Source organism: Protopterus annectens, chromosome 9.part0 (assembly GCF_019279795.1).
Source record: "Protopterus annectens isolate FY-2018-M chromosome 9.part0, PAN1.0, whole genome shotgun sequence".
NCBI lineage: Eukaryota > Metazoa > Chordata > Ceratodontiformes > Protopteridae > Protopterus > Protopterus annectens.
The window spans coordinates 9046892-9074344 of NC_056743.1; the positions used below are offsets into that span (position 1 = coordinate 9046892).

Genomic DNA, 27453 nt, shown 5'->3' on the forward strand with positions numbered 1-27453 from the left:
ATTAAGTGTTCGTGGAATTTGAGACTTTTTGGGTCACTGGTTCGTTCTTCAAAGATCCTAAATATTCTAGACCCTACTGCATATTTAGGAGCCATATATACATCCCCATTGTTTCTTTTTTAATTGCTTATCCAATCTCTCTTCAGAATCCTTTCTAACCTCCTCTGACTTATTCCTATAGCTATCATTCAATATTTTATATGCCCTACTAATTACCCATTTTTTAACTGTGGCTTCTAGTCTAGATTATACTAAAAACTCTACCAGTGCTGGTCTTTTGCTTGGAATCCCTCTATTTTTTTCTCTTTTGCCTATACCCGGATCATGTCCCATAAATATGGATATTGCTGAACCAATTCATGTGTGGGTACATAATTTACTGCTATTGCTTTTGTTTTAGCTTCATTCATTTTGTATCCCAAAAAGATTTGAAACTGTCTCAAAATGTTCCACAACACTGTAATGTCACTTTCTGCTTTTCTCAGGTATAAAAATAATATCACATACAAATACGGCCAGCTTTTCTTGACTACCATACCAATTATATCCTTGAATTTCTGAGTCTCTTATTTTCTTTGCCAATGGTTCTAAATATAATGCAAATAATTGGGAAAGAGAAAACCCCACCCTGGTTCCTCTGCTCAAGTACAAATTACCAGAGAGGACCCCGCCCACTTTAATTTTCACCTCTGATCCCTCTTATATCCTCCTAATAACCCTTATGATTTTTTCAGGAAATGCAAACGCTCCATTGCCCTGCTCATAAAGTCCCAGCTTACTCTGTCAAATGCTTTTTCTGCATCATGACCCACCAACAACAATGATATTTTCTTACATCCTGCTTCCCCTCTGGATCATCAATGTTCTGTTAATATTGCCAAAAGTTTGCCTCCCCTCCACAAAACCACACTGATCCATATCTATCAATTTTGGCATTACTTTTGCCATTCTTTTAGCCATTATAGACATGAACACTTTATAATCCTGGTTTAGGATTGAAATGGGCCTGTATGAAGCTGGATCTGATGGATCTTTGCCCTCTTTAGGTATTACAGTTACTACTGCTAACTTCCAGGATGCTGGTACTTCTCCTCCTGTTAAAACACTGTTAAACAAAACCTTCCAGATCTTTATCATTTTTTCCCTCCTAGCTTTCAAACATTCACAGGAATACCATCTATTCCTGGGGACTTTCCTGTAGATTGGTTATACATCACAATTTTTATCACATCTCCTTCTATCCTAACTGTTAGTAATTGAGCCTCATCTACCTCTAACCTTGGCATATTTAGTTCTTCTATAAACATTTCCTTTTGTATCTTTTCTTGACTTTCATATTTCTCTGCTTTATACAGACTTTCACAGAATTTCTAAAATATTTCTAATACCGCTACAGGATCTCTTACTACCTTCCTTGTTATAGGCTCCCTAAGCTTGACAACAGCTCTTTCTACTTCTTTTGCTGGAGTTGTTGTGCTAAAAGTTTTTGTGCTCTACTGTTGTTATCAAAAAACAGTTGCTTAACAGCAATCTTTTTAAATGAGTGTATATTATCGAGGTAATAATTTATTTTCTGCTTAGCATTCTGCAGTTGATCCTCGTCTTGTTTTATGAGAACCCCCTGTTTTGCAGGTCCCTGTGAAATGTAAATTCTGTCTAGTTTATCCCAGTTTGTATCTTGGGGAATAATATGTAAATTCACTCCAAACTCTTATTAGTGAATTCAGATCTTCCATGCCAAACATTTTTATAAATTTCTTTGTTATACTTTCCCTTCTGTGCCTCCGACACATCATCACTGCTGTAAATCAAATTCCAGTCCCCACCTATAAGTAATATCCCTTGCTGAAAACTGATGATTTCTCCCAGAATTTTCTTAAGCTCCATTATAGCAATTTTAGGTGTAATATAAATACATGCCAATGTAAATCCTCCTCTCTTGCCAGTAGCCCCCTAGTACTACAAATCTACCATTACCATATTTTTATCCTCTTCTATCCTTACTGGAGCTCCTCTTGCAGTTAATGTAAGTATTATTTTCCTGTGTCCCAGGTATTCCGCTGAATAACCATCCTGAAAACCTTTCTTTATCAAATTCACACATTCAGTTCTTTCCAAGTGTGTCTCCTGTAACATAGCTATTTGCACTCTACATTTTAGATATAGTTCACTGTTCTTTCTCTTTTGTATTTATCTGTGAGACCCCCCTGACACAAAGACATTACAGAAAGCATCATTGTATTAAAACGTTATTATTCCCACCTTTTACGTAGAACACCTTTTTTGTTAAATGTTTTGTTCCAGATTCTGTGTTACAAACACACACTCTTTGCCAGGTAGAACTTTTATATAGTTGTTTCTTGTCATATCCATTTGACCCTATGTCACATCTTACAAAACTTTCTGTTTTATTGAAAGCCCTTAAAAAAAAAGAAAAAAGAAAAAACCAACAACCCTCTAAAACATAGTAACTTAATACTAACACACAAAACTATGTACGACTTCAAATATTGAAGTTAGACCATCATGATAGGAACAAATGTTCCAACCTGACAGCCACACTCAGAAACTTGAGTTAACCTAAAGGAAAGGTTATCCATGCTAAGACACATGGTGCAGCCTGTGCTACTACTAAGTGCTAACTGGTTTTGTCTTATTGTTACAGCTCTCCCAGCTGGGAAAACCCCTGGATACTTTAAGAGAACATCATCTCCTAGCCAGTTTCTCTTTTATTTTCTTTTTTTTTCTCCAGCCAATCACTCTGCATTAGAATGTAACCAGCATCTCATTCCCAGATTGTCTGCATGGAGGCATGAGAACCAGACAGTCCATTTCACTTTATCAGATTATTTCCATGGAGATATGAGGGCCAGATACAGAATTGCTACTAAACATACAATCATTTGCTATAAGAATGCCTCATAATATTCAATATTCTTTTTCATTTATTTGCTTTCTCATAAAACTTGTTAAGTCAAGCTACAGTCCTTAATCTAGTAATTCCCCATGCAATAACGAGAAACAGCACATTCAATTTTCTTTTGTCATGCTCTTTTACCCAGGCTTTTTTTTCAACACTGCAGTGCCTACATTTCTTAAAACTGAACAAGAAGAAAGAGAAAAGGGAGAAATGAAAGGGGAAAAAAGAACAGCTGCACCTATTTACATTCCCCATTACACTTAAAAATAACTGAGAAAACTTTACTTTATGCACCTAAGGTACATAAATCTGTGAAAGAACCTCCTTTTAGACCCATTGTGTCAGCTAGGAATTCTAAAACTCACCCTTTAGCAGTGTATGTAGATCACTGCACTAAGGAAATTACAGCTAAAACAGAACATTTAATAAAGTATTCCTGGGAATTCTTGAGTAAGTTAACCAAGGATGTATGGAGGGAAAGTTGTAATTTCCTTACAATTGATGTTAAGGATCTCTTTACATGTATCCCAAGACATGAAGGGTATGAGTTTTTTAGTGACAGTATTAACAAATATTCCATTTTGTCCAAAGATCAAATTCAGCTGACTCTGGAACTTTTGGAAGTGATACTTGACCACAATTACATATGTTTTCAGGGTGAGTATTTTCAGCAAATTAGTGGGATAGATATGGGGGCAGCTTGTGCCCCCATATATGCCAATCTAGTTATGTTGGAGTGGGAGAACTGATTTGTCTTTAATTGCCCGTTCCAGCAAAATATACGTCTCTATCTGAGATTTTTGGATGATATTTTTGTGTTATGGGAGGGTCAAAAGACACTGTTGATATGTTTATGCAATATTTAAACACATGTACTTCTTTCCTCACTTTTACACACACTTGGAACGATGTTAGTATTAATTATCTTGATACAACTATTTTTCAAACTAATGATGGGTTCAAATCCAGGATTTATCGAAAAAGTACTTGGTGCAATAGTCATTTGCATTACACCAGTCACCACCCACAGTTTCAGAAAAAAAGCCTTATTAAAGGACAGGCCGTTAGGGTCGCAAGGATGACCTCAGATAAAGATGAATTGGTTGGGGAACTTAAATTCCTTGGTGAGAAGTTTGTAGAAAGGGGGTATCCAAGTGACTTGGTACAGGGGGTGCTAGAGGAAATATATAGAGGATGGGGTACCAAATATAATGCTCTGTTAGGTCAACCATTGAACACTTTTGTGAAAAGAAAAGATAACAAATTTCAAAGGGCATGTGTTACAGAATTTAATACTTTTTCTGATATATTCACAGACATTGTTAGAGCTAACTGGAGTATGCTCAAAACTAGCAAAGAGTTATACAAAGTAGTAGGTAGGGGACCTATACATTTTTTTTAAAACAGGAAAAAATTTTAAAAGACTTTTTGAACAAACGGATAAGTATAACATAATAGTAAAAAAGGCAACTAGTCAATTTGTCAACTGCAGTCAGTGTTCACATATTATTAAGGAGGACAGTGTATTGTTAAATAATGGTATGAATAGTATTGTGAGATTTTGTAAAGGCAGTTGCAACACTAAGATGATAGTATATTTGGCTGCATGTGAAAAGTGCCCTGCATTCTATATAGGAAAGACGGAGAGAGCTTTGAAGGACAGAATGTATGAGCACTTTCATGATATTAGGAGTGGAAAGGAAACTAGTGCATTGTATAAACACTCTGTTGTGTGTTCTTCTTTTACAGGTTTTAAATTTGGTATCATTGAGGTGGTGAAAATTAATCCGGGGGGGGGGGGTATTAAGAATGTACTGCTTAATAGGGAGTTGAAGTGGCAGCTCAGGCTGAGGTCCAACATTTTTCCTGGCTTAAATGAATACATAACAATTAAGCCAGTATTAATAGCTAAGGCAGTAAAAATTTAAAAATGACAACTTTTATGTAGTTATATTAGGGTACACTGGAAACATTTTCACCCACATAGGTTAAATTTTAGGATTATGTATGCATCTTATGCTGTATGCAAGTTTTAAACAGCGTAATAGATTTATGTGCCTTTACATTTTAATTGTGACTAATTGAAAGGGTTTTAAAAGCAATGTGATGTATATTTTGTGTTATCTGATGAAGTATTGTTACAAGATGAAAGCGCTAATCTTTGTGGTATTAAAAGATTTGTCTCCATTGGTGGCCTGGAGCTCTATTTTACTGTGTTTGCAAAAATTTACTTTATAGCATGCAAAGAAAATCATACACCACAAAAATAGCACTATTATGAAAAAAAGTGTTTTCTTTCCTTGCAGTTACTTTCTCCCCTCTCCCCCCTCCCCATCCCCAAAGCACTTTTCTGAATACTAACGACATGAAGTAGGGCATATATTTTAGGGTCCGCAATAAGTCCAACAAATTCTAAAAAAGTCTAATATTTCCAGATTTTCTTGTCTTGTAGCAAGCCCTTCAATTAACTGCACACATTCCTGTGAAATGTAAATCCTGTGTAGCCTAGCCCAGTTTTTGCACCTTGGGAAATAAAATGTAAATTTTCTGTGAACTGCTTCTACTGAATTCACATGTTCCACAACAAATATTGTTTTAAATTTCTTCAAATATCTACCATTTTTACTATAGTTTCCCGTCTAGGCCCCCCAGATACATCCTTAATGTAGCAAATCAAATTCCAGTACCCACCTCTAAGTAATATTCCCTGCTGAAAGCTGATTATTTCTCTCAGAAACCTCTTACGCTCCATTGTAGTAGTTTCAGGTGGAATAAAAATACATTCCAATGTAATCCTCCTCCCTTACCAGTAATTATCTTTTTTTCCTGTATCACTATTGTTGCTCCTCTCACAATTAATATAAGTACTCCCATTTTACTTCATCCCAGACATTCTGCTGAATAACCATACTGAAATCCTCACTTTATCAAATGTACATGCTCAGTTCTTTCCAAATATGCTTCCTGTAGCACAGATATTTGCAATCTGCAATTTTTAATACAGTTCATCTGTGAGACCATTCACATTTAAAGATAATATGGAAAGTGCTGTCATTATGTACAACAGCTTTTTCTAGAGTGTCTTGTTTTAGCTTTTGTGTTACATTCATACACTAATGTCTGGAAGGTGAATCTTTAATACACTTGCATCTTGACATACCTGCTTGAACCTATGTCACATCTTACAAGACTTTTTGTTTTTATGAAAACCCTAAAAAAAACACAATCCCAGAACCTATTAATTTAATACTAACACACAGAACTATACACATATTGAAATACTGAAGTTCAACTCTCCTAAGAGGAACAATTGTCCCAGGTCGACAGCCACACTCACAGGCTTGAATTAACCTATAATGAAAGTTATCCATGCTAAGATGCATGGTACAGCCTATGCTTCTACTTTCACTGTTACGTCCGTTTTTATCTTATCTTTACTCCTCTCCCAGATGAAGAAAATAGCTTGAATGTTTTCAGAAAACATGATCTCCTAGCCAATAAAAGAAAAAAAGTGTTCTGCTTTTATTGCCCTCTTATCAGATTGTCTCCATAGAAACATGACAACCAAATAAACAGCTGCCTTCCACTACACTACTGAACTGTGAACATTTATTTGTTAGATGAAAAGTTTTCATTATACTCAATGTTCTTTTGTTTATTTGCTTCCCCTTAAAACTTATTAAATCGAGCCAAGGGCCTTAAAAAAGATACTTTATTCAGCTGCTTATATTTTTCTAATTTGTGTTTCTTCCTACTACTCTGTTACTTCATCTTGCTTTGCTTTTTCCTGCTGCTTGCTGCCTATTTTCTAAAGTGCTCAACTGCACCTTTTCTGTTGCATTTATTACTGCTTGTTTATAGCATGTCTAAATTGTCAAGTGTTATTCTCAACTGCTATTCTAAGCTCTTAGTTTTGGTTTAAGCTCTTGGGCTTTATGGCCCACCCCTTAGCTCTCCCAGACCTTTTTTCCCTCAGATTCTGACAAATATGGATGGATAATTTCCTACAGATTCTCCTGCTAGTCTGGTTGATATGTACATCATGAGACAGTGTAGCAATTGCCTCATGTAGACGGACAACCATCTACTACTACCACCTGGGAATAAAATTTGTGAGAGATGCAATTACATTAGGAACCTAGAGTCCAAGCTCTCTCCCCCCCAAGCCAGTATACCTTGCACCGAAAAGGTTGTCAACACAATCACTACACCTCAAACATCACCCACACCTACACAGCACACACCTACATATGCGAAGGTCCTCCGCATAAACATATCCAGACAAAGGAGACGTCTGAGGCAAAAACATATGTGATCTTCACAGCCCTCCACACCACATACCACTCATAGTCACACACCTGTGCCTCACAGCCACTATGGCTTCACCATAAATCCAACATATTAGCCATAGGGGAATCCATTGTGAGACACACAGATGATCCTCTCACCAGGCTGGATAAGGAGAAAGTCACGATTAGTTGTCTATCTGGTGCCAGAATCCGCCATATCACATGCGCACTCAAGTCTCTCAGCAACAGGTACTATTACGACTCTGTCATAGTCCATGTTGGCGTGAATGACTGGAGACATACCTCTGGACTATATGAAGAAAGACATGATTGAGCTCTCTGATTGTCTGTCCCCAGACAAGTAAATCCCTATAGCCTTAAGCAGCATTCTGCCGTCACCCAGACTGATGCCTCAATACAAACAGAAAATGGTTGATTTTAACAATTGCTTTAGTTTCTGGTGTCATTCCAGAGGATCCAGTATCTGACAGCCTGGGAAGATATGATCGACAGACCAAAATGCTTTGCCAGAGATGTCCTGCATCTGTCTCACATGGGCTTCAGGCTTCTGGCAAAGGCTCTTGCCTCCCCTATAGTGCTTTTTTTAGGAAAAGTGATGTGGTTAAAACTACCAACATAAAAATTTCAACAAAACATAAATTAAAGGTCATGCTGCTAAATGCTAGGAGTCTAAACATGAAACTGCAGTCATTGTAAGCACTCCTAACCCTGGGAAATGCTGCTATCTGTGCAGTCACAGAAACCTGGTTCAAAGTTGCAGAGAGAACCCCAACCTTATCTGGTTACTCATCCTATCATGCATTCAGACCCCAAACTGTGGGCAGTAGAGCCAAAGGAGGTGAAGTTTCAATATATATTAAAGACATACACACCTCCAGGCTGGTCAAACAGTATGACACACAGGAGATACTCTAGGTGCAGTTAACCAATGACAAGACCCCTATTCAAATCATAGCTAGCTACCGGCCCCCAAATCTGACTCAAGATGCCCAATCTGCCTATTTGGATCTGTTCGAATCTATCAACAATCAACCCTCCTGGGTGACATTACCTTCCCAAACATAGATTGGAAGAACTACTCATGCCAGAACAGAAATGCCCAGAGATTCCTTCACTTTGTCAATGCAAATGCCTTGGAACAGCTAGTCAATGCCCCCACAAGAGGTGATAATATCTTAGACTTGGGATTAACCAACATGAGTAATCACGGCAACACCCCCTATAGTATCATCCTCCCTGGTAAGATCCAACTATAATGCAGTCACTTTCAAAGTCACCATCTCTCCCAACCCCCATCTAGCTAGGATCAGACATAAAAACTTCTCCAAAGCTGATTACAGCCTCCTGAGGGATAGTATAAACAGCTTCACAGCCACCTCCCCTCTGTAGGAACATGCACCAATATCCAAAACTACACAAAAACACTATACGAGCATTCACATAGATGCATGGAATCAGGAATACCAGACAGGACTAAATCATCCTCTGAAAGGAAGAGTAAACTTGTCTGGTGGACATCTGTAATAAATAAACTCTATAACAAAAGGAAAAAAATTGCTTTCCAAGACCAAGAAGGATCAGGTGCCCAATTGGAAGCAATATCTCCTTAGCCTGAACAAGCAAATAAGAGCACTAGTGAAATCCTCCAAGGCAAACTTAAGTCCAAATTGGCCAAATCTACTAGAGACAATCATAAGGCCTTCTTCACATATGTCAGCAACCTCAAAGTAAGCACCCAGATCTGTTCAGAACTAGTGGTCAAGGACACCACATATACAAATGCCATAGATATAGTAAACTTGCTGGCTGACAGACTAAGCGAAAACTTTACACCTCTGTATACATACAGACTCCTCAGAGGTGACCTCTGTCTGGCATAGAAGGTAATCACAGACCCCACCTTGATGGGACTGCTGCATATCCACAAGTCAAGCTCCACTCGAGTAACCCGCATGTGTGGCCTCATCCTGGTCTGTGACACCAACAAGACTTGTTGATGGGACAGATTTATGTCCCAGGGACTACCCCATCTATGGAACAGACTCCTCTCCACATCAAGCAGAGTACCTCTTTACCCCTTTTTAAGTGCAACTTGGATAATTGGATGGGAAACAGAAAATATACCCCTGGGATTCCACCCATGTCCCTGCTGTACAGAGGCATTGGGTGCTGATTTATCTAAACATGGACTAAACTCTTTGCTAGATTTAAAAGGGCCTCAGGGCCATTAGCCTAGTAACCTCATATGATCCTATAATCCAGTCACTCCCTTAAGCAAAAGTAAGAAAAAGCATATCATTTGTTCTTATATCATGCTGTTTTGTCCAGGGTTTCTTCTCTTACAGGATAATAGGAGGTTACTAGGCTAACCACCTGGGGGTCATTTCAAGCCTAGCTGTTTCATCCCAATGTAATGCCATAGATACTCTAGCCAATACCCAGGACTGTATTTAGTAATGACTGCCCATGTCTGGGAGCGTTGTGGGCGCTATCCTAAGAATTTACAATGCCCCATCCACTCATCCAGGTTCATTTCGAACAGTGTCATAGAGGTGCTCTGCTTCACATGAATTATCAGCCTATTCCAAAGTTGTGGCAGTCACTGGGAGACAAATCGTTGCTCCAGCACTTCCTATTCAAGTCACAGGCCATATTTAGATCCATGGAATGGGTAGCTCTAGTCCCGTTTGATTTATGATGTGCAGCAGATTCATGGGTCTATATTATAAGATTGATGGTTGAAAACATCAAACACCATATGGTCGATGTCTTCAAACACTGAACTTATAAAAACAACAACAAAAAAAAAAAAAGTACCCTAACAGGTTTAAGTAGGGGAGCAAGCCCCCCCTGCACCCCCACACCCCTCGCTACTTAAATATACCAAGTCCAAGACCGCACTACATTGCAGTAAATGGAAATCTCCCCTTATGGAGTTTTCCATTTACACGTTCGATGTTGTGCACTTTCGCTATTCTTGTGTCGAAAATATCAGCTTTGATATCGTCGGCTTTCGAGAATACAATATAGACCCTAGATTCATTAGGTTTGCGTCAGAGACTGCTTTGTAAGCCAGGCATAAGTTTCCCCCAAGAAGTCTATATGATGCACAGTAAAGTGACGGGGACTTTAGTAGGTCTGTGTAAGGCAGATGCTGGAGTCCCTTGATCTTCTTTGTTAGAAACCTTTGAGAGCTCTCTAATTGCTGCAGGTGTTTATACTGTACATACCAAAAGGGAAGTTATACTCAATTATGGGCCTGATTAGTGACGAGCATAGAGGGGTTAAAAGTTCCTTTGCTCTAGAGGTGATGCCTTTGCTAATCAAGTATGCTACGTAGAAGGCCTTCCTTTCTGCAGCAGACACATGGTGGTCAAACCTAAGGTCAGAGTCTACTTGTGATCACACTTCCCTTACCACTTCATTGGTATACAGGGTATTACTGTTAATCTGATAGGGACATTGTTTTTAACGAAGGGAATGTTTGAGACCTCAACTAAGACACCAGTTGTTGGTCTGCGTAAAACCCTCGAAGTATACTGGCATCATCTGGGGATTCAATAACTGCACCCACTTTCAGTCATCCACAAACTTGGTCAGCCTCACCCCCTTAGTTTTGGCTTGAACTTCTGAGAAGTATACACCAAACAGTAGGGGGCCCAGCATTGACCCTTGTGGCACCTCACTAGTGACAGGTCTGCTGGTTGATGTGGAGTCACCCACTTTGATAATGTGTGATTGGTTTGTGAGCCAGTTGGCAGCCCATCTTACAACAAATGGGTTTACATTCAGTTTCCTACGTTTATCATTAATGCCAGAGTGTGGGATTGTGTCAAAGGCCTTTGCCAAGTCGAGGTATGCTGTGTGCATAGATATGCTCTCATCAATGGCCCTGGTCACATTTTTGAAGAAATCCACCAGGTTTAATATGGAGGATCTTCCCTTCACAAAGCCGAAATGTGTCAGAACCAGGGTTTGGAGGTTGCCTATGTCTTTATTTATAAGGTCCACAATGGTAACTTCCGTGGCCTTACAGATGAGGCTGGTCAGACTTATGGCTCTATAATTCCCTGGATCTGTTGCTAAGCCACCTTTGTGGAGAGGAAAAACTATTGCTGTTCTCCATTCTGCAGAAACAAAGCCTGTGGACAGTCTATGATTGAATAGGGTGCTTAATGGTGATGCTAGTTCATGTTTTAGATTGTTTAGAAGACAGCCTGGGATACCGTCTGGTCCCTTAGAGGCTGTGTTTTTTTGCTTAGACAAGGTTTTAATGACCCGCTCTTCGGATATGTAGGGTGGGGAGAAAACCGAGGCCACGGAGTGTGACAAGTTTGGGGAGAGGGAGTGAAATTTTTACCAAATCTGTCTGCTAGCAGGTTTGCTATATTTGCGGGATCAGCATGTGTGATACTGTTACTAGTTATTAGTTAGGCACATGTTTGGGTCATACCTTTTAGGCTATGCACGTGGCTGTAAAAGGTTTTTCAGTTATCCTTGGATGTGATTGATAGTTTTTTTCCCTCAAAGTTATCCTTAGAGGATTTGACATGTCTTATTTGCCAGTTAAGGCTGAGGAGGGTGCTTTTACATTGCTGGGGTCTCGCCTTAGTTTTCTTAGAAAGCAACTTTTTGCATTTGTTGTAAAGTTTGTTGATGCTGGATGTCCACCAGGGTGGCTGTTTTTTACTTGGGGCTCTGGCTTTGATTCTTTCTGGCACAGCCGAGTCTGTACATTTATACAAGTGACTGTACAGGGCTTCAGTGTAAGCTTTGGTGTAGTTACCACTTCCAGCTAGTGGTGGGGCTTGGAATGCATTTATAACTTCCGCTAGGACAGTATAGTTTGCCTTGGTGAATTGTTTTAGTCTAACTTCACCCTTTGTGAGTTCTGGTGTTGGTGCCAGTTTGAAGGTGACTGATGTATGGTCAGATTTAACTAATGAGGGTCCAATAGTTGCGGTGGTGCATCTGTTTGTCATGTTAGTGAGGACCAGATCTAGTACATTTGTTCCTCTTGCTGGGGTTTGAACAATTTGTTCCAGGGCATTTGATTTAACAAAGTCAAGGGATTTTTACACAAGTGAGTTCGGGCTAGAGTAGGTTTCCCAGTTTATGGTGGGATAATCGAAATCCCTCATGACCATAGAGTTTGGCAATAATTGGATTGACTCTAGTTTGGTCAAGTAGTTCTCATGTGCATCATGATTCATGGAAAGTGATATATAACTAGATATGACTTCAATGGAGGTCTTACCCACAGTAATCTGAACTTGGAGTAACTCCATGAAGTTGTCCCGCCCTAACTAGTCAGGAGGTGAATTAATCTCCAATATAGATAGAAACACCGCCTCCTTTGGCTCTCAAAAGTTCGTTTTGCAGTCTGAAGCTGTGGAAGTCATTGCAGCCTTGCAAGGCCGGGGTAATCTCTTAAGTCTTGAACCAGGTTTCTCTGACTGCACAGGCATCTAAATCTTCTAGTGATAGAAATGATTCCAGGGTGTGCATTTTTTGGTTTAAACTCCTAGCGTTTAGCAGCATAACCCTTATTTTGTTATGATTGGCAATTTTCAAGTCTGCAATTTTGTTTCTGAGACCTTGCCTAAAAAGGGCACTATGGGCAAGGCATGAGCCTTGGCCAGCAGCCGAAATCCTAGTGGTGCCAGGTGCAAACCAATTCTGGAAAAACAGTGAGGTTTGCTGACTATGTCATCCCAGGCTGACAAACTGAAAACCCCTTTGAATGACAGCAAAAACTAAGTTGGTGAGGGTAATACGCTGTTCAAGGCTAGGGACATACCTGCCTGGGACACATACTCAGAGAGCTCAATCATGTCTCCCTTCATATAGTCCAGTGAGGTACATCTCAGGTTGCTCACTCCAATATGAGCTATGATGGAGTCATAATGGTACTTGTTGCAAAGAGACATGAATGCATGTATGACCTGACAAATCCTGGCACAAGACAGGCAGCTGACTTTGACTTTATCCTTATCTAACTTGGTGAGTGGGACATCAGTGTGTCTCACTATGGAGTCTTCAATGACAAGAAAAGTTGTTTTTTGAGTGCTATGCCTTAAGGGACTGGTAGATGAGACACTGGTATTGCTATGTGCCTTGCGTGCTGTGGGAACTGAGTTAGTTGTAGCAGCCTTATGTTTTGGAGGTCTCTGGTGCTTCAGTAAGTTTTTTGAGAGAACGTCTGCATATGTAGATTTATGTGCTGGATGCATAGTATGCATATGAGTAGTGCTACTATATGCCTGAGTAATGGTGGATGAGTTGACAACCTCTTCTGTGTTATTGTTTTCAGTTTGAGAGAGCAGGGATTCAAGATTCTTGGCGTAGATACTTCTCTCGCACTCTGTACTAGGGTGTTACTTGTACAGGGTTGTCAGTGTACATGAGGCAGTTGCTACACTGTCTCAGGACACCCACATTGACCAGGCTGGCAGGAGAAACAGGGGCAGTCCAACTGTCCATAATGTTAGGTTTGAAAAAACTGTTACCACAAAGGGGGTACTTTCAGGACTGATCTAGGAGGTGCTCTGTAGATGGGTATTTCTGACGGGGTTTTTGGCTGGCAGTTTGATAGGTCACAGCTCACTGCAATACTTCTTAAACTGGAAATGCACTAAAGATTAGGACTAAACTAATGTACTACAGCTGTATCTAAGGGAAAATTTGTCAAAATTATCTGTCTGGCTAAGGCGCACAGTTGTGTGGCAATGCATGGTGCTGCGAGATGCTCAAACAAGCAAAATCTCATTCAAATGCAGGGCTTAAAAACCAGAAACAAAAAACTTAAAAAAATTGTTTAAAAAAATCAAGAGAGACAAGGAGGGTGCTTACTCCAAGCCCTAGACCAATCACCCTTCACCAGACAGGTTCCGATCAGCACACTTCTCTCACAAGGGTGCAGAAGGGCCCCATCTAATCAAAGATGGCTTGTAAAATGGGCTCAGAATACAACAGCCACTAAAAACAGACCCAGATGCAGCAAACCTGTATCTGGACTATGCTATAGCTACTAGCTGCACTAATGTAGATGAGAAACACACAAAATTTTTTTTACATTGCAATGTCTACACTTCTTAAAACTAAAGAAGAAGGGGTGCCTGTTTACTTTACTATCCCAATAACAAACAAAAATAACTGAAAAAGCTTTTACAGCAAGCCATATATGTCATGTACTGCAAAAATATAAGAACAAAATTTTGTTTTAATTGTAGTTGACTCTTTCCCCTTTCTCTTCCCCTTTCCAAAATGTTCTTCCAAACATCAATGACATGAAGTAGGGCATATGCTTTGGAGTTCCCTACAAGTTTAACAAAGTAAAAAAAAGTCCAGTACTTCAGGTTTTCTTGTTCCTTCATATTTCACACATGTAATTAATGCTTTGTAATCCCACATTTGTTCATCAGTTTCCCACTTGCTGGTTCTCTTTCTGCTGATCTCCATCTCCCAAATCCAGTCGCTAGTTCAATTCCAACATACTCCTTGTTCTCCTAGTAAACTCTTGTGTTTTTTTTGTCTCTCAAACATGTTCCTTTGGAACATTGGAAAAGGTTTCACTCGCATAATTTCTCTATAGCCTTCATTATCAGAAGATGAATACGCAGAATCCCCTTCTTTTTGATAAATCACTTTTAATTGGATAAACTTTGTATTTCCATCTTAGCTTGTTCTGCATCAAAAAAATGATTTCAACCTTCCAGGAAAAAATATTCTGAAAATAGCTGGATACAGTAGCTTGAATCTGACACCTGCTTCTTGACATTCCCTGACTGCTAGAATAAATTTATTCCTCTTCTGCCTGGTGTACAGCGAGAAATCATTTTCCACAAATACTTTACTGTTTCCCACTTTTAGTACTTTGCCCTTCTGCCACAGTTTTTCAGAATCAACTCTTTCTGACAGTAGGATTGCATCTCTGCTATTAAGGGTCTGGATTCTTTTCTCATGGTTCTCATGGCTAGGTTCGTAACATACATACAATGTGTCCTTTTAATTAACAACTCCTACTGTGGAATACCAGTCTTGTTGCTTATTTGTGTTTTCATAAAATTAATACAGTCTGCTCCTTCCAATTTCTCTGGTACTACAGGAAAATCTCAGGTTTTCCTATGTGCACCATTCTCTAATGCCACCATTTTTTTGAAAAATCTCTTCTTGAGCAGTCTCATACTCAGCCAGCCCTTCCTTCATATAATCCTCTGATTTTTGCAGTTATATCAGCTCTTTAATTTTTTGAGTTGATATACTCCGTCAGTGTTTTGTTTTTAATCAGCTCTGAGCACGTCTGACTCATTTTCCCTCTGGATTACTGGACGTCATGTTTTGCACCAAAGCTGGAACTTGAACTGCTTTGTGCTTAACAGCTACAGGATTCTTCACAGCCAGTGTTTTCTGCTCACTTTTTGTGACTGACTTGCTTTCATGTTCTCTGAATTTCTTTTTTGCTGGCATCCAGGCAGTGCACTTAGTAGCTAGTTAATGAAATGTACCCAAAAAGACAAATTCACTGGCTATCTTTTCTGAATTTCTGTTTTCACCGTGGGATAGGTGAAATTAAGCTGTTACTCACTGTGCAGCCATCTTGGAAGTCCAATTTGCGCACTGGTCTTAGAGCTCACAGAGCATCTGTGTTATGGTGATTTATTTATAAGTGCTAACAATTTGGCACTACAGGTGGATGACTTGCTTCTTTATCTGAAAGATTCTGACATTGATCTGATGTAATATTTCAGGAACTTTATTGATATGGAAAGACTGCTGGATGTAGGATAAACACACAAAAGGCTAAAGACATAAGGATTTATTATTCACCCAGTGATACAATGTGTAAAGTATCATTAGATGACGCACTGTTTAAACAGTACACCTTTCTGTTTAAGCAAAGCTTATTTAGGACTCAAGTTAACAGACTCAGACAAAGGGGTACTGTCCTTCACACTAGGGAGCTATTTAAGTACGCAAAGTAGAAGATCGATATGGTAAAAGGAAGAATATGTATCTGGATATGCCACACAGAATTCAGACAGTTCACAGGGATGTCAAATTTATTAATGGACAGAAGGTTGCACAGGAAAATGGTCAGAAGGACATTGATCATGAAGATAGTAAAGTTGATAAACTCACAGAATGAAAGAAAGAAACACACTGATTTGACTGAATGAGCTGGCTGAAATGGAACTGTTACAAGAATGGAGGCTGCATACAACAAACACGTTGAGAAGTCTGATGGTTTGTACAAGTTTAATGTACTTGGGTCAGTTAAACAGGAAAAATAATGATGTGTAAACAATACGTGGATCTGGGTATAGACTACAATATAAAAAATAACTGTACAATTAATTAACAGATAAACTGGAGGCTTTGCAATTATATGCAATCCAAAGGGAAAAATGGCAGAAACAGTATCTTTGACAAATGACAAACACACATCATCTGGGAAAAAGGGAATCATAAACTATATAAAATGTTGCAATAAGAAGGAAGCAAAAGCACATTTAGAATTATTTGGGAAGAAGAATTAAGTTCTAAAAATATTTACACAGACTTGGGAAGGGTTATCCCAGCCCCGCCCCGGCATGACACAAAGGTAAGGAATTGTATTTTTTGGGTTGGAAATGGCTCTGTTAAGTATTTTGCACTCCCAAATGACTCTCTAGAATGCATTCAAGTGCTACAACCAATTTTTGCAATGTGATACTGACTTAATAGAAGATTTCATACATATCTTTTTAGTAATATCCTAAATTAGAACATTTTAAGAGTGAAATAAAGATCCTATGTAATGTTACTTAGCCTGGAAAAGTAATCACAGCATCTCTCTAGCTGATTAATGGATAAATAGATTAATACAGATAAAATTGAAGGAATAGTGAGTGAGAGAGACAATGGCTTTGTTGGATTCTTTACTTCTAGTTGTGAAGAAAACAATTACCATAGACTGGAAAAGAAATAAACTACCAATGCAAGATCAGCAAATTTGGAAAAAAAAGAACTGTTGTCATCGAATGTCAAGAAATAGAACATATTGAAATGGATGCCTTAAACATTACAATAATTTTAAGGTTATTATATACTACAGTGTGAATGTATTCCTTAAGATCTGATATAATGCAAAAACTCTCTATCAAATAGGTGTAAGGTATTAGAAAATACAATGTATTCTAAATAAGTGACTCTTTTTAACATATGCTATCATTAGATTACTAAAATAAAATGTGGTGTCTGTGAAATGGGTGCATCAATAAACTGGCCGTTGTTTAAAAGTGTTTTAGACGGAGTGCTGTAAACCCATGCAGTAGACTACTGGGGCAGAGGGAATCTGCATGGGACAGTTGGAAAAGGGTGATGGTAAAATGTATGAGCAGAGGAAAGCAGACTGCTAAATACACTTAAAAGTGTGGGCTAGCTAAGATTACTTTGGCCTTGTATCATTAAATAAATGTTTGAAGGGGCCCCTCCTGTTTGGCATATACTTCTCAGAAGTACAGGCAAGCACTGAAGAGCTGTGGCTGACCAAGTTTGCAGACGACTGCAAACTGGGTGCTATAATAGAGTCTCCGGCCGACATGGATATCCTCCAGAAGGGCCTTAATTAGACTGATGCATGGTGTCAAAGCCATGGTCTCAAGCTAAATGCTAAAAAATACACAGTAATCCCCTTTGGAAAAAACAGAGTACCCGTGAACTACCACATTGGAGGTAACCCCCTGAAATCTGAAAAAGTAATAAGGGATCTAGGGACCCAAGTAGATAGTCATCTTTCCTTTGATAACCATGTTGCCAAGGTGGTTAGAAAATCCTTCTATGTGACCCATCTGATCACGAAAGGGTTCGCATCAAGATCTAAGGATGTAATGGTGCCCCTCTACTCTTCCCTCATCAGACCCATTATTGAGTACAATGCACCAATTGGAATGTACCTGGCTAGGCATCTCCAGCAGCAGGAGAGACCACAGAGGTACCTCACTAAGAGGATCACTGGCCTCAAACAGTTGCGTTATGCAGCACGATTGAAAAAACTAAGGCTTTTCTCTGTTGCATACCGCTTTCTCAGAGGCAATCTCTGTCTAACATACAGAGCCATGTCCAACCCAGAACTGTTGAACATGCTCCATCTTAGCAAAACCAAATCTACTCGAGCTACATGCTCTAGGGATATAAACCTCAGCACAACAATGAATAGAACATGCTGGAGGGATAGATTCCCTTCGCAAAGACTTCCCTTGCTATGGAACAAAGTCCCGATCTAGATAAGATAGAGCCCCTCACTATCACTCTTCAAGAGGAACCTTGACGAGTGGATGGGCAACAGAAAGTTCATACCAGGGATCATACCAACAGCTCTACTAGATAGGGGCCAAGGGTACTAGCTGCTAGATCAAGGGCCTAGGGAACTAACCAAAGGGGCGGTGAATACCACACAATGTGGCTGGGCTAATATATGCCTTCGGGCAGACAGCCCAGTACCTACCTATGTAATATGTAGCTTATATAAACATTACTATATGGTCACTACACATTTGTTATTCCAAAACTTTTCAGTACATTACTTTTCAGAGTAGTATCTAGGAAAAAAAACAGTTAATCAGTAAAAAAAGCAAATGTATTAAAAATAAACAAGTAATGCATATTTTACTAATAACCACAAAACTATAATAATAACAGTCATTTTTAACTTACTTTCTGTCAAACTCATTATAAGCATTTCTCAGCCAAGTTAAGGAAGGTTTGTTCGTACTGGTGAGGCCATGGTGAAAGTATACCAAAGTGTAGTCACTTTCAACATACTGATCCAATGTGTGCTTCAGGTACCTGCAGAAAATATGCAATATCATGCTCTAATGACCACTCAAAAAACAATGACAAAAATCAAGCAATGCTGGTAGAAAGGAATAAAAAAAATACTCACTTGCAGTATTTCATTGTAAGATGCGTTGCTAACGGCCTCACAAACCAGAACCACACTATCCAAGTGGGCTACTCTACATTAACCAACAGACCTGTTACCAGCGGGGTGTTACAGGGGTTAGTGCTGGACCCCCCCCCCCCACTGTTTGGTATATACTTCTCAGAAGTTCAGGTCAAAACTAAGGGGTTGCGGCTGACCAAGTCTTTCAGACAACTACAAACTGGGTGCAATTACTGAATTCCCAATTGATGTCAGTGTATTCCAAGAGGTTCTAAGTCACAGTCTCAAACTGAATGCAAAGAAATGCATCATCATTCCCTTCAGCACAAAGAATGTCCCTTCACACTACCAGATAAACAACAATACCCTACGTACCCATGAAGTGGTAAGGGACTTGGGTTCACAAGTTGACTGCGACCTTAACTTTGACCACCATGTGTCTACTGTAGTAAGGAAGGCTTTCTACATAGCACACTTGATTAGTAAAGGCATTGCCTTGACAGAAAAAGACGTTAGAACCCCTATATACTCAGCACTAATCCGGCCTATAATTTACTATAATGCCCCATTCAGCATGTACCATACAAAGCATCTGCAGCAACTGGAGAGACCTCAGAGGTTTATAACAAAGATCAAGGGACTCCAGCACATGCTGTATATAGACCGACTTAAGTCCATGTCACTTTACTCTGTATCATATAGACTTTTTAGGGGAGACTTATGCCTGGCTTACAGAGCAATCTCAGACTCAAACCTAATGAATTTGCTGCATATCCGTAAATCAAACGGGACTAGGGCCACCCATTCCAGGGATCTAAATATGGCCTGCAACTTAAATAGAACATGTTGGAGGGACAGATTTCACTCCCACTGACTGCCACGTCTTTGGAAAAGGCTACCTATTCATGTGAAATAGCGCACCTCTATGACAGTGTTCAAAAGGGACCTGGATGAGTGGATGGGACACCCATAAATTCTTACCAGGAATAGTGCCCACAACCCTCCTGGACATGGACAGTTATTACTAAATGCAATATTGGGTATTAACTAACATTTCTATGACTATCCGCAGTGGTGGTGCTGCGGTAGCGTTGTCGCCTCACAGTAAGACGCTGACCGGTTCGACTCTCAGCTAGAGCGTCTTCTGCATGGAAACATGCATGAATGGGCGCACCTTCGTTGAAGGTTGTGCGTTAGGGCTGGCAACTCAGCACGTAAAAATCAACTGCCAATCATTAGCGGACCGGAGTTCCGCTGTGGCGACCCCTAACCGGGAAAAGCCGAAAGACACAACAACTAACATTTCTATGACATTACATTGGGAGAAAAAGGCTAGGATTTAAATGACCTTCAGGTCAATAGCTTAGTAATCTCCTATGATCTTAATAGCCTGGCAAGTGGAAAAAGACTTTTTTTTTTTTTTTTTTTTTTTTTTTTAAACAATGCTCGGACATTCTTGAAGTTCTGCACATATGGAACAGCATGGACAGAATTCCATTCTTATTACACAAACTCCAGACTTAAGGTTTGAAAGACAAAAACAGTAAAGGAAAATGACATGGAGCTGGTGATATACAGGCATATATACATAACAAGAAAAGTCAAACACAAGCAGTGGTGGCTGGTGACTTTAAATCAAAGGGGGACTGCAGGAGACAGCTGAATGGGTGGGGCCAATGGGAAGGGGTGTGACCAACTAGAAAGGGGTGGAGCTATGCTCAAAACCACAAAAACTGGGACTTTAATTAAACACACCGCCCTGGGTACCAAACTGTCATTATGATGAGAGTCCAATCAAGGCAAAATGAAGTGTAGAAGAAACATTGGCTACATGACAGCTTACTTAATATCTAGATGGAAACAAAAAGGTTGTGAGGCATGAAAAAATAAATTACATTTAAATACATTACTAGAATGCCAGTCAGAATCAAGTATAAAAAACAAGTAGCACTCAACTCAAACCACTTCTCCTTGCACTGCAGTTCTAATTATAATTTATATTCAGCTTTATAAAAGTACCAAGTAACATGCTGAAAGTAGCAATCTCTGTTATACCCCCCACTTGTAAAAGTGTTTCTTATCCAAAAAAGATCTGCTGCCTGACAACAACGACATACTTATTTCTTGGGGAAAACATGACAAAGTAAAAAATTAACAGCAAACAAGAAACAAACTCAAGATAAATTGCTTAAAGGATTACTGCACAGGTTATGGACCACACATGATAGACTGGCATTCTGTTTAGTTTACTGGTAAAGCCTGCAAAGATGACTGCAAGTCTTCAACAAATGTAGTGAGCTTCTGAAAATACTGCAATCCTGTACTTTATTACAAATGCTGTCATATGCATTTCAATACCCAAGGCTTATACGTTATCTAGTTATGTAAATATTCTCTGCATGGCAACACAAAAAGGCTTTCAATGATGGTAATAGTTTAAAAATATGCTTATTAAAGCTTACTTGCATCTTACAATCTCATACAAGCTTACCTGATGGTCATTAAAGCATTGCTACTTAAACACAGAGGAACAGGCAATGCAACAACATGCATTTTCTGAATAATAATAAGCATAAATCGACAGTACAAAAATATAACAGAAAACCAGAACATTCTGCAAAATCAAGGACAGATGAAAAGCCATTGTAGTACTTGTGTCTACCTTGGATGGGAGGATATTCTGCACACTTACACTGCATAACTGCTCCTTGCCTTGCTTGGACACATCCAGAGTCACTAAATGGGGGAGTGGGTTGAAACAAGCATGTCACAATTTGAAATGTGTCTGGCTGATGGTGATGGCCCTGACATATTTGTCATACCTCTCAACCTCAGAGCAAGAAATTTGGACAAAGCCATAAATAGAAGTGGGACAAACGACCAAAAATAAGGACAATTTTTAAGTACTGCTCTTATAAACTTAGAAAGATAATAGAATAGTGAAGTTTGCATTAGTATGAATTTTCTGAAGATTATGAAATCTAAAACTCAAATGTCTGTCATTATTTTCTAATTTCAGTCTTTAATGGTTTGCCACTAATTTGCCAGAAAAACACAATTTTATGAAAAACAGACCAAAAAATGTGATGCAAAAATATAAAATAGCCACACAATACAGCTGGGAACCTGTCAAAGAAGGGACACTTTTTAATATTAGTACTAAGTTAAGCAGCTGACAAAATAAGAGAATCTACATGCATTTCTGAAATAAAAGTAATCTATAACGCTGATCATTACAATTATTTCTTAATTGTAAACCCTCCACATTTTCTTCCAAAATTGCCATTTTGCAGAGGGATTATTAGGGGGAGAGCAACATTTTGAACCAAAGTCGGGGACAGTTGAGAGGTTTGGATATACCTAATTCTATAAAACGATTTATTTGCACGTACCTGTCAACCTCTTAATGCAGGAAATCTGGACAAGGCCAAATATATTGGGGGACATACAGACAGTAATAAAAATTGCTGTTGTATAAACTTAGTTGATAGAATACCAGGTCTTGCTTTAGCATGCATTTTTCTGAAGGGTATGAAGTCTGAAACTCAATATCTGTCATTATTCAGTGACTTCATTCCTAAATGATTTGCCAGAAACCACAAATTTTATGAGGAACAAACCAAAATAAGAAGCAAAAATCTAGTTTGCCGCCCCCCCCCCTCACAAAATCATGGTTGAATGGGGCCTTCCCCCTGCAGCCATTAAAAATGCCCCATTATTTGTCTATTTCACCCCATTTACCATAAACACTGTAATGTGCATACTGCTTTACTTCTACGATGATTTGGCTTTCATTTAAAAGTTTTATTTTGCATTTTACAGTACAAACACTAATAGACATCTGCTAAACAAAGCAATGCAGTCACACAATGAAAATAGACTTAGCATTAAAACTTCTCTGCCCTTGAAACTCGCATTCATTGAAACAGCTTTGAACCCCACATTTAAAGAAAATACATCTGGCCAGTGGCAGATACAGATTAGCTTTGGGCTGTTTTCAAATCATAGGGCCCTTTCACACGAAACATACATGTGTTCTTTGATACACCTTCCTGACTGTATTAAATTAACTTCCTTGTATAATACAGTACAGTTGTTAGAGGACGTTTTAAATTTATTGTTTTGGGCATTTTCCAGTAAACAATAAAACAAAATGCATGCACCAATAATGACAAAACTACTCAATTCAAAAAATTTCCATCACAAAAGTATACTCAAACTTCTACAGTCCACCCGTAACAGTAAATATGCACAATCTCTGCAGAAGTAAAAGTCATCTAAATAATTCCACATTAAAGAGATCTGTAACTAATGAAGAGGTTGCTACTAGCAAACAACTTTATATTTCATTGATTCATCTACAAATAAAGTGCCTGTTGCCTTTGAGGAATACATTGCCCATGTTGCATTTAAAACATGATATGCTAGTAATATTGCAATAGGGAATGGATGGCAAACTGATAACAGGTTGATAGTTACTGGTATCTCTGCCAAAGAGGACATTCTCAGGACTGCAGCATCCACCCCCTTTAAAAGTACAACACAATACAGTATCAGCAATGCATCTACATTCGGTGGGAGTAGAACCCACAGCCTTCTGCATCAAAAGGAAGTAGACTACATGTTGTGCTATTAACAATGCAAGTAGACTCAGCATAAGCAGCACTAAACTTCTCTTCCCCTGAAGCTCTTAGCTCCTTGTAAAATCCACTCGACACTCAACTGTATCTCTCAACTTTGCAGCAAATGAACACAAGAAATCTGGATATTGGGGGGGGGGGTAGAAAAATCAGGGACACATTTTAAACATTGCTTGTACAACCTTGGAAAGTTGGTAGAATAAAATGCTGTGCTACTGCCATACATTTCACTGCCAAGTTTTAAACCAAGGACTCTGTGCACTACAGTCAGAGCAACATATCACTAAACCAAATCAGCTATTTCTTGAAAGACAAGAAGACTGAAACTTAAATGGCTATCATTTAGTGAATTCAGTTCTCACCATAGCTCTCAACCTCTTAGCACAAAAAAACCTGCACAAAGCCAATAATGGGGGAATACAGCCCCCAAAATAGGGACAAATTTCAAATATCGATCTTTAAACTTAGAAAATTGCTAGAATGAAATGTTTTGTGTTACCATGTACTTTCTGAAGAATATGAAGTCTGAAATTCAAACGTCTGAAAATCCAGAAAATTCAAAACACAGGAACAGAAGAGAATATAAATATGAGACAAAACACACACACACACACACACACACACACACACACACACACACACACACACACACACACACACACACACACACACACACACCACACCCCTCCTAAAGCAAGTATCTCGTTTGCAAAATGTATTCCTCCTCAAGCAGCCATTTCCTCCATAAAAAAACAGCTACAATTTGCAAAAGTATTCCTCCATAAGGAGGAGCAGCCGTTTCCTCCATAAAAAAGCGGCCAGTAGTCCCGATTTGCAAAAGTTTTCCTCCATAAGCCAAGCTTAAGCAGCCAGTAGTCTCAAAGCAACCGTTTCTATCTGTTCTCAGCCCTAGAATGCTGAACATGCTCTATGTGTTCCATTCTGAGCACAGACTGCAGACCTTGCACTCTGAGCCCCTTCAAGTCTATGCAGTTCTGGGGCATCTGTAAGACTACTGCCTTTTTCTGAATTCAGACTGGTTAAACAGCAGTCCGGATTAGAGTTTCCACTCATGCATGCATGAGTTCCGATTTTATTATTTTGGTTGTCTTTGGTTTTCTCAGCTCGGGGGCTGCAGTCCTGCAGCCCAGCACGAGCTGCCACTGAACACAAGGCAAGTGTATTAAAATGAAGTATACATTACTTGACTGCATGGAAACAAATGAGGAGATACTTAAACAGACTACAAAGAATTCATGTTATGGTACTTCTGCTTACTAGGGCAAAAGTAAAGAAAAAGTGCTACAGTGGTTATCGAAGTGATGTTTGAGATAAGCTAGAAGTCAATTAGAAATATGAATTAGTATATGCAATGTAGGAGAACAAGCCTAGTTTAATAGAACAGAAAGTGTGGAAAGGAAGGAATGGGAGAAGGTTGAAAGTTGTGTAAAACGGGAGAAGTAATGAATGAAGGGTACTCTGGTGGGACAGAAGAAATAGATAGGGGAAGATATACTGGGATATGGTGAAAGTAGTGAGATATGGTTGAAAGGTGTCTAAAGGCACTGTAAGGAAGATAGAGAAGGATGGAATTAAGATATACTGGGATATGGTGAAAATAGTGAGATACGGTTGAAAGGTGTCTAAAGGCACTGCAAGGAAGATGGAGAAGGATGGAATTAAGATAAAAGATAAAGGGGGGTAATAAGAGTATAGTTGCATATGATGGGTTACGATATGAAGAGGCTAAAGGGAGTAGACAGGAAGAGGAAGGCTAGAAGGAAGGAGGGTCTTAATTCTTTAACATACATAAGAATGGCAGCCTTGCTTTTAATCCCTTAACATCACTTGATGCAGCCATAGGTCAATTTTGTATCTAGATTTTTGTTCGATATTATGTTGAAAAACTTTTGTGTTAGTTTCATATCCAAGGTCTGGAGAGACAGAGTTCCAAACTTTAGCAACATAAACATCTTCAACATGTTTAAGGGAGTTTGAGATTGCGTCCATGTTTAGGTACTGAGGAATAGTGTCTCTTCATGGCACACGTTTAATAATGATATGGTGATTTGTTGGGCTTGGATAATATAATATTCACAGCTATAGTTCCAACCGCTTGAGTAACTGGAGAGCTACACAGTGACAAGTTTTGTTGTTTAGCCCTGCTGCAAGTCTTGTCCTTTAACTATAGCTTTTTCTAATTTATTTTTTAATTTTAAGATTATTCAGTATAAATGAACCACAGAGCAGGCTACGAAGCAGAAGAGCATGTGTTGTGCTTGTCTAAGGTATGCTTTTGGTTGGTTGTAGTAATAGATTTTGTTTTGAAAGACTGGCATGAAAAACCATTACTTTGGTTTTGTTTGCATTTAGAAACCACTGTGATTTCTGCTGCCAATGTTGCAGTTTAGTAAAGGTGATTTGATTTTAGATTTGCAGCTCAGGAACACTTATCACAGCATATGAGGGTAGCTTCATTTGCATACTAAATGATATCTCCTACAGCAACTATTTTATGAAGGTTATTGAAAAAGATGTTATGCAGCAATGGTCCAAAGATAGACCCCCCCCTAGGGATACCTACTGTACTGTGGATAAAAAAAGACTGATTATCTTTCCAGACAACACATTGTAATCTTTGAGATAAACAATTCAAACTGTTTGGGAGTTGGATTAGGTATTTTGAGTTGGGCCACTATAGCTAATAGTAAAGTGTGGGTGATGGGGTCAAAATGTTTTGAGAAATCTAAAAATATTGTGGCAATTTGGGGATTTTGATTCAGCTGTCCATACCATAGCTAAGAATTACAAAAGAGCTGTATGTGTATTATGTATTGGGTGAAAGCCAGCGTGTTTGAGCTACAAGGCTGTTGTTGCTAGTTAGGTAGTATAGGATTTGTTTATATATATATATTTTTCCATAAGTTTGAATGAGGGAATAGTATTGCTATACGATGGAAGTTTGAGACAGAATACTCTATCCCACCTTTGTGCACAGATATAATGAAAGATTATTCCCAAATGTTTTGAATGTGGTATTCCTTTGTTCACCCGTTGACAAGCAATGCTTTTGGAAAGACTACTAACTGAGCAACTTGTCAGAAATATTCTATACGAGGACTCATCAGGGACTACAGTAGTTAATTTTAGTTTCTGTAGGAATATTTTGATAAAGGTTGGTGGAGATAGTTTGTAAGTAAAACTTCCCTTGTGAGGAGTCAGTGTTTGTGGTCAAAGAGTTTGGCTGTTGAATTATAAAGCAGTCATAACAGATGTTTCCTAGGGAAAATACAGTTGTGTAATATCTTATCATAGCAGTACAGTAGATGTCCTTCTCTTCCCTGTTGCAGTATTTATAACATAAGGATCCGATGCCGAGGGTAGCCCAAAGTCTGGCTACAAAGCCTAAATCTTTTAGGTTGCTTTAAGGTACGCCATACATCACATGTATGCTCCTCATCTAGTGTAGGGCATAAAGGTGACATCCGGATGTACCATCCTCAGAACTGAGGCCCAAGTAGGAATGCCAGTCCAAGGAAAACAGGCAACCTGTACATCCAGAAGACAGATGGAACAAGGGGAGGAGGGAGGGAGTGACTACTGCAAAAATTAAGAGAAGGACATCTACCACTATGGTAAGATTTTACAGAACTGTAC

At 39.0% G+C, this 27453-nt stretch overlaps 1 protein-coding gene across 2 annotated transcripts in view; it reads right to left on the minus strand.

Annotated features, from left to right (window-relative positions):
• The window catches only part of ARHGAP1 (Rho GTPase activating protein 1), a 1661218-nt gene that overhangs the window by 884105 nt on the left and 749660 nt on the right, over window positions 1–27453 (minus strand). For both annotated transcript variants that reach the window (XM_044082524.1, XM_044082525.1), the window contains one exon: window positions 18928–19059. In XM_044082524.1, coding sequence (XP_043938459.1) covers window positions 18928–19059 — 132 coding nt within the window. The remainder of the gene's footprint in view (window positions 1–18927; window positions 19060–27453) is intronic.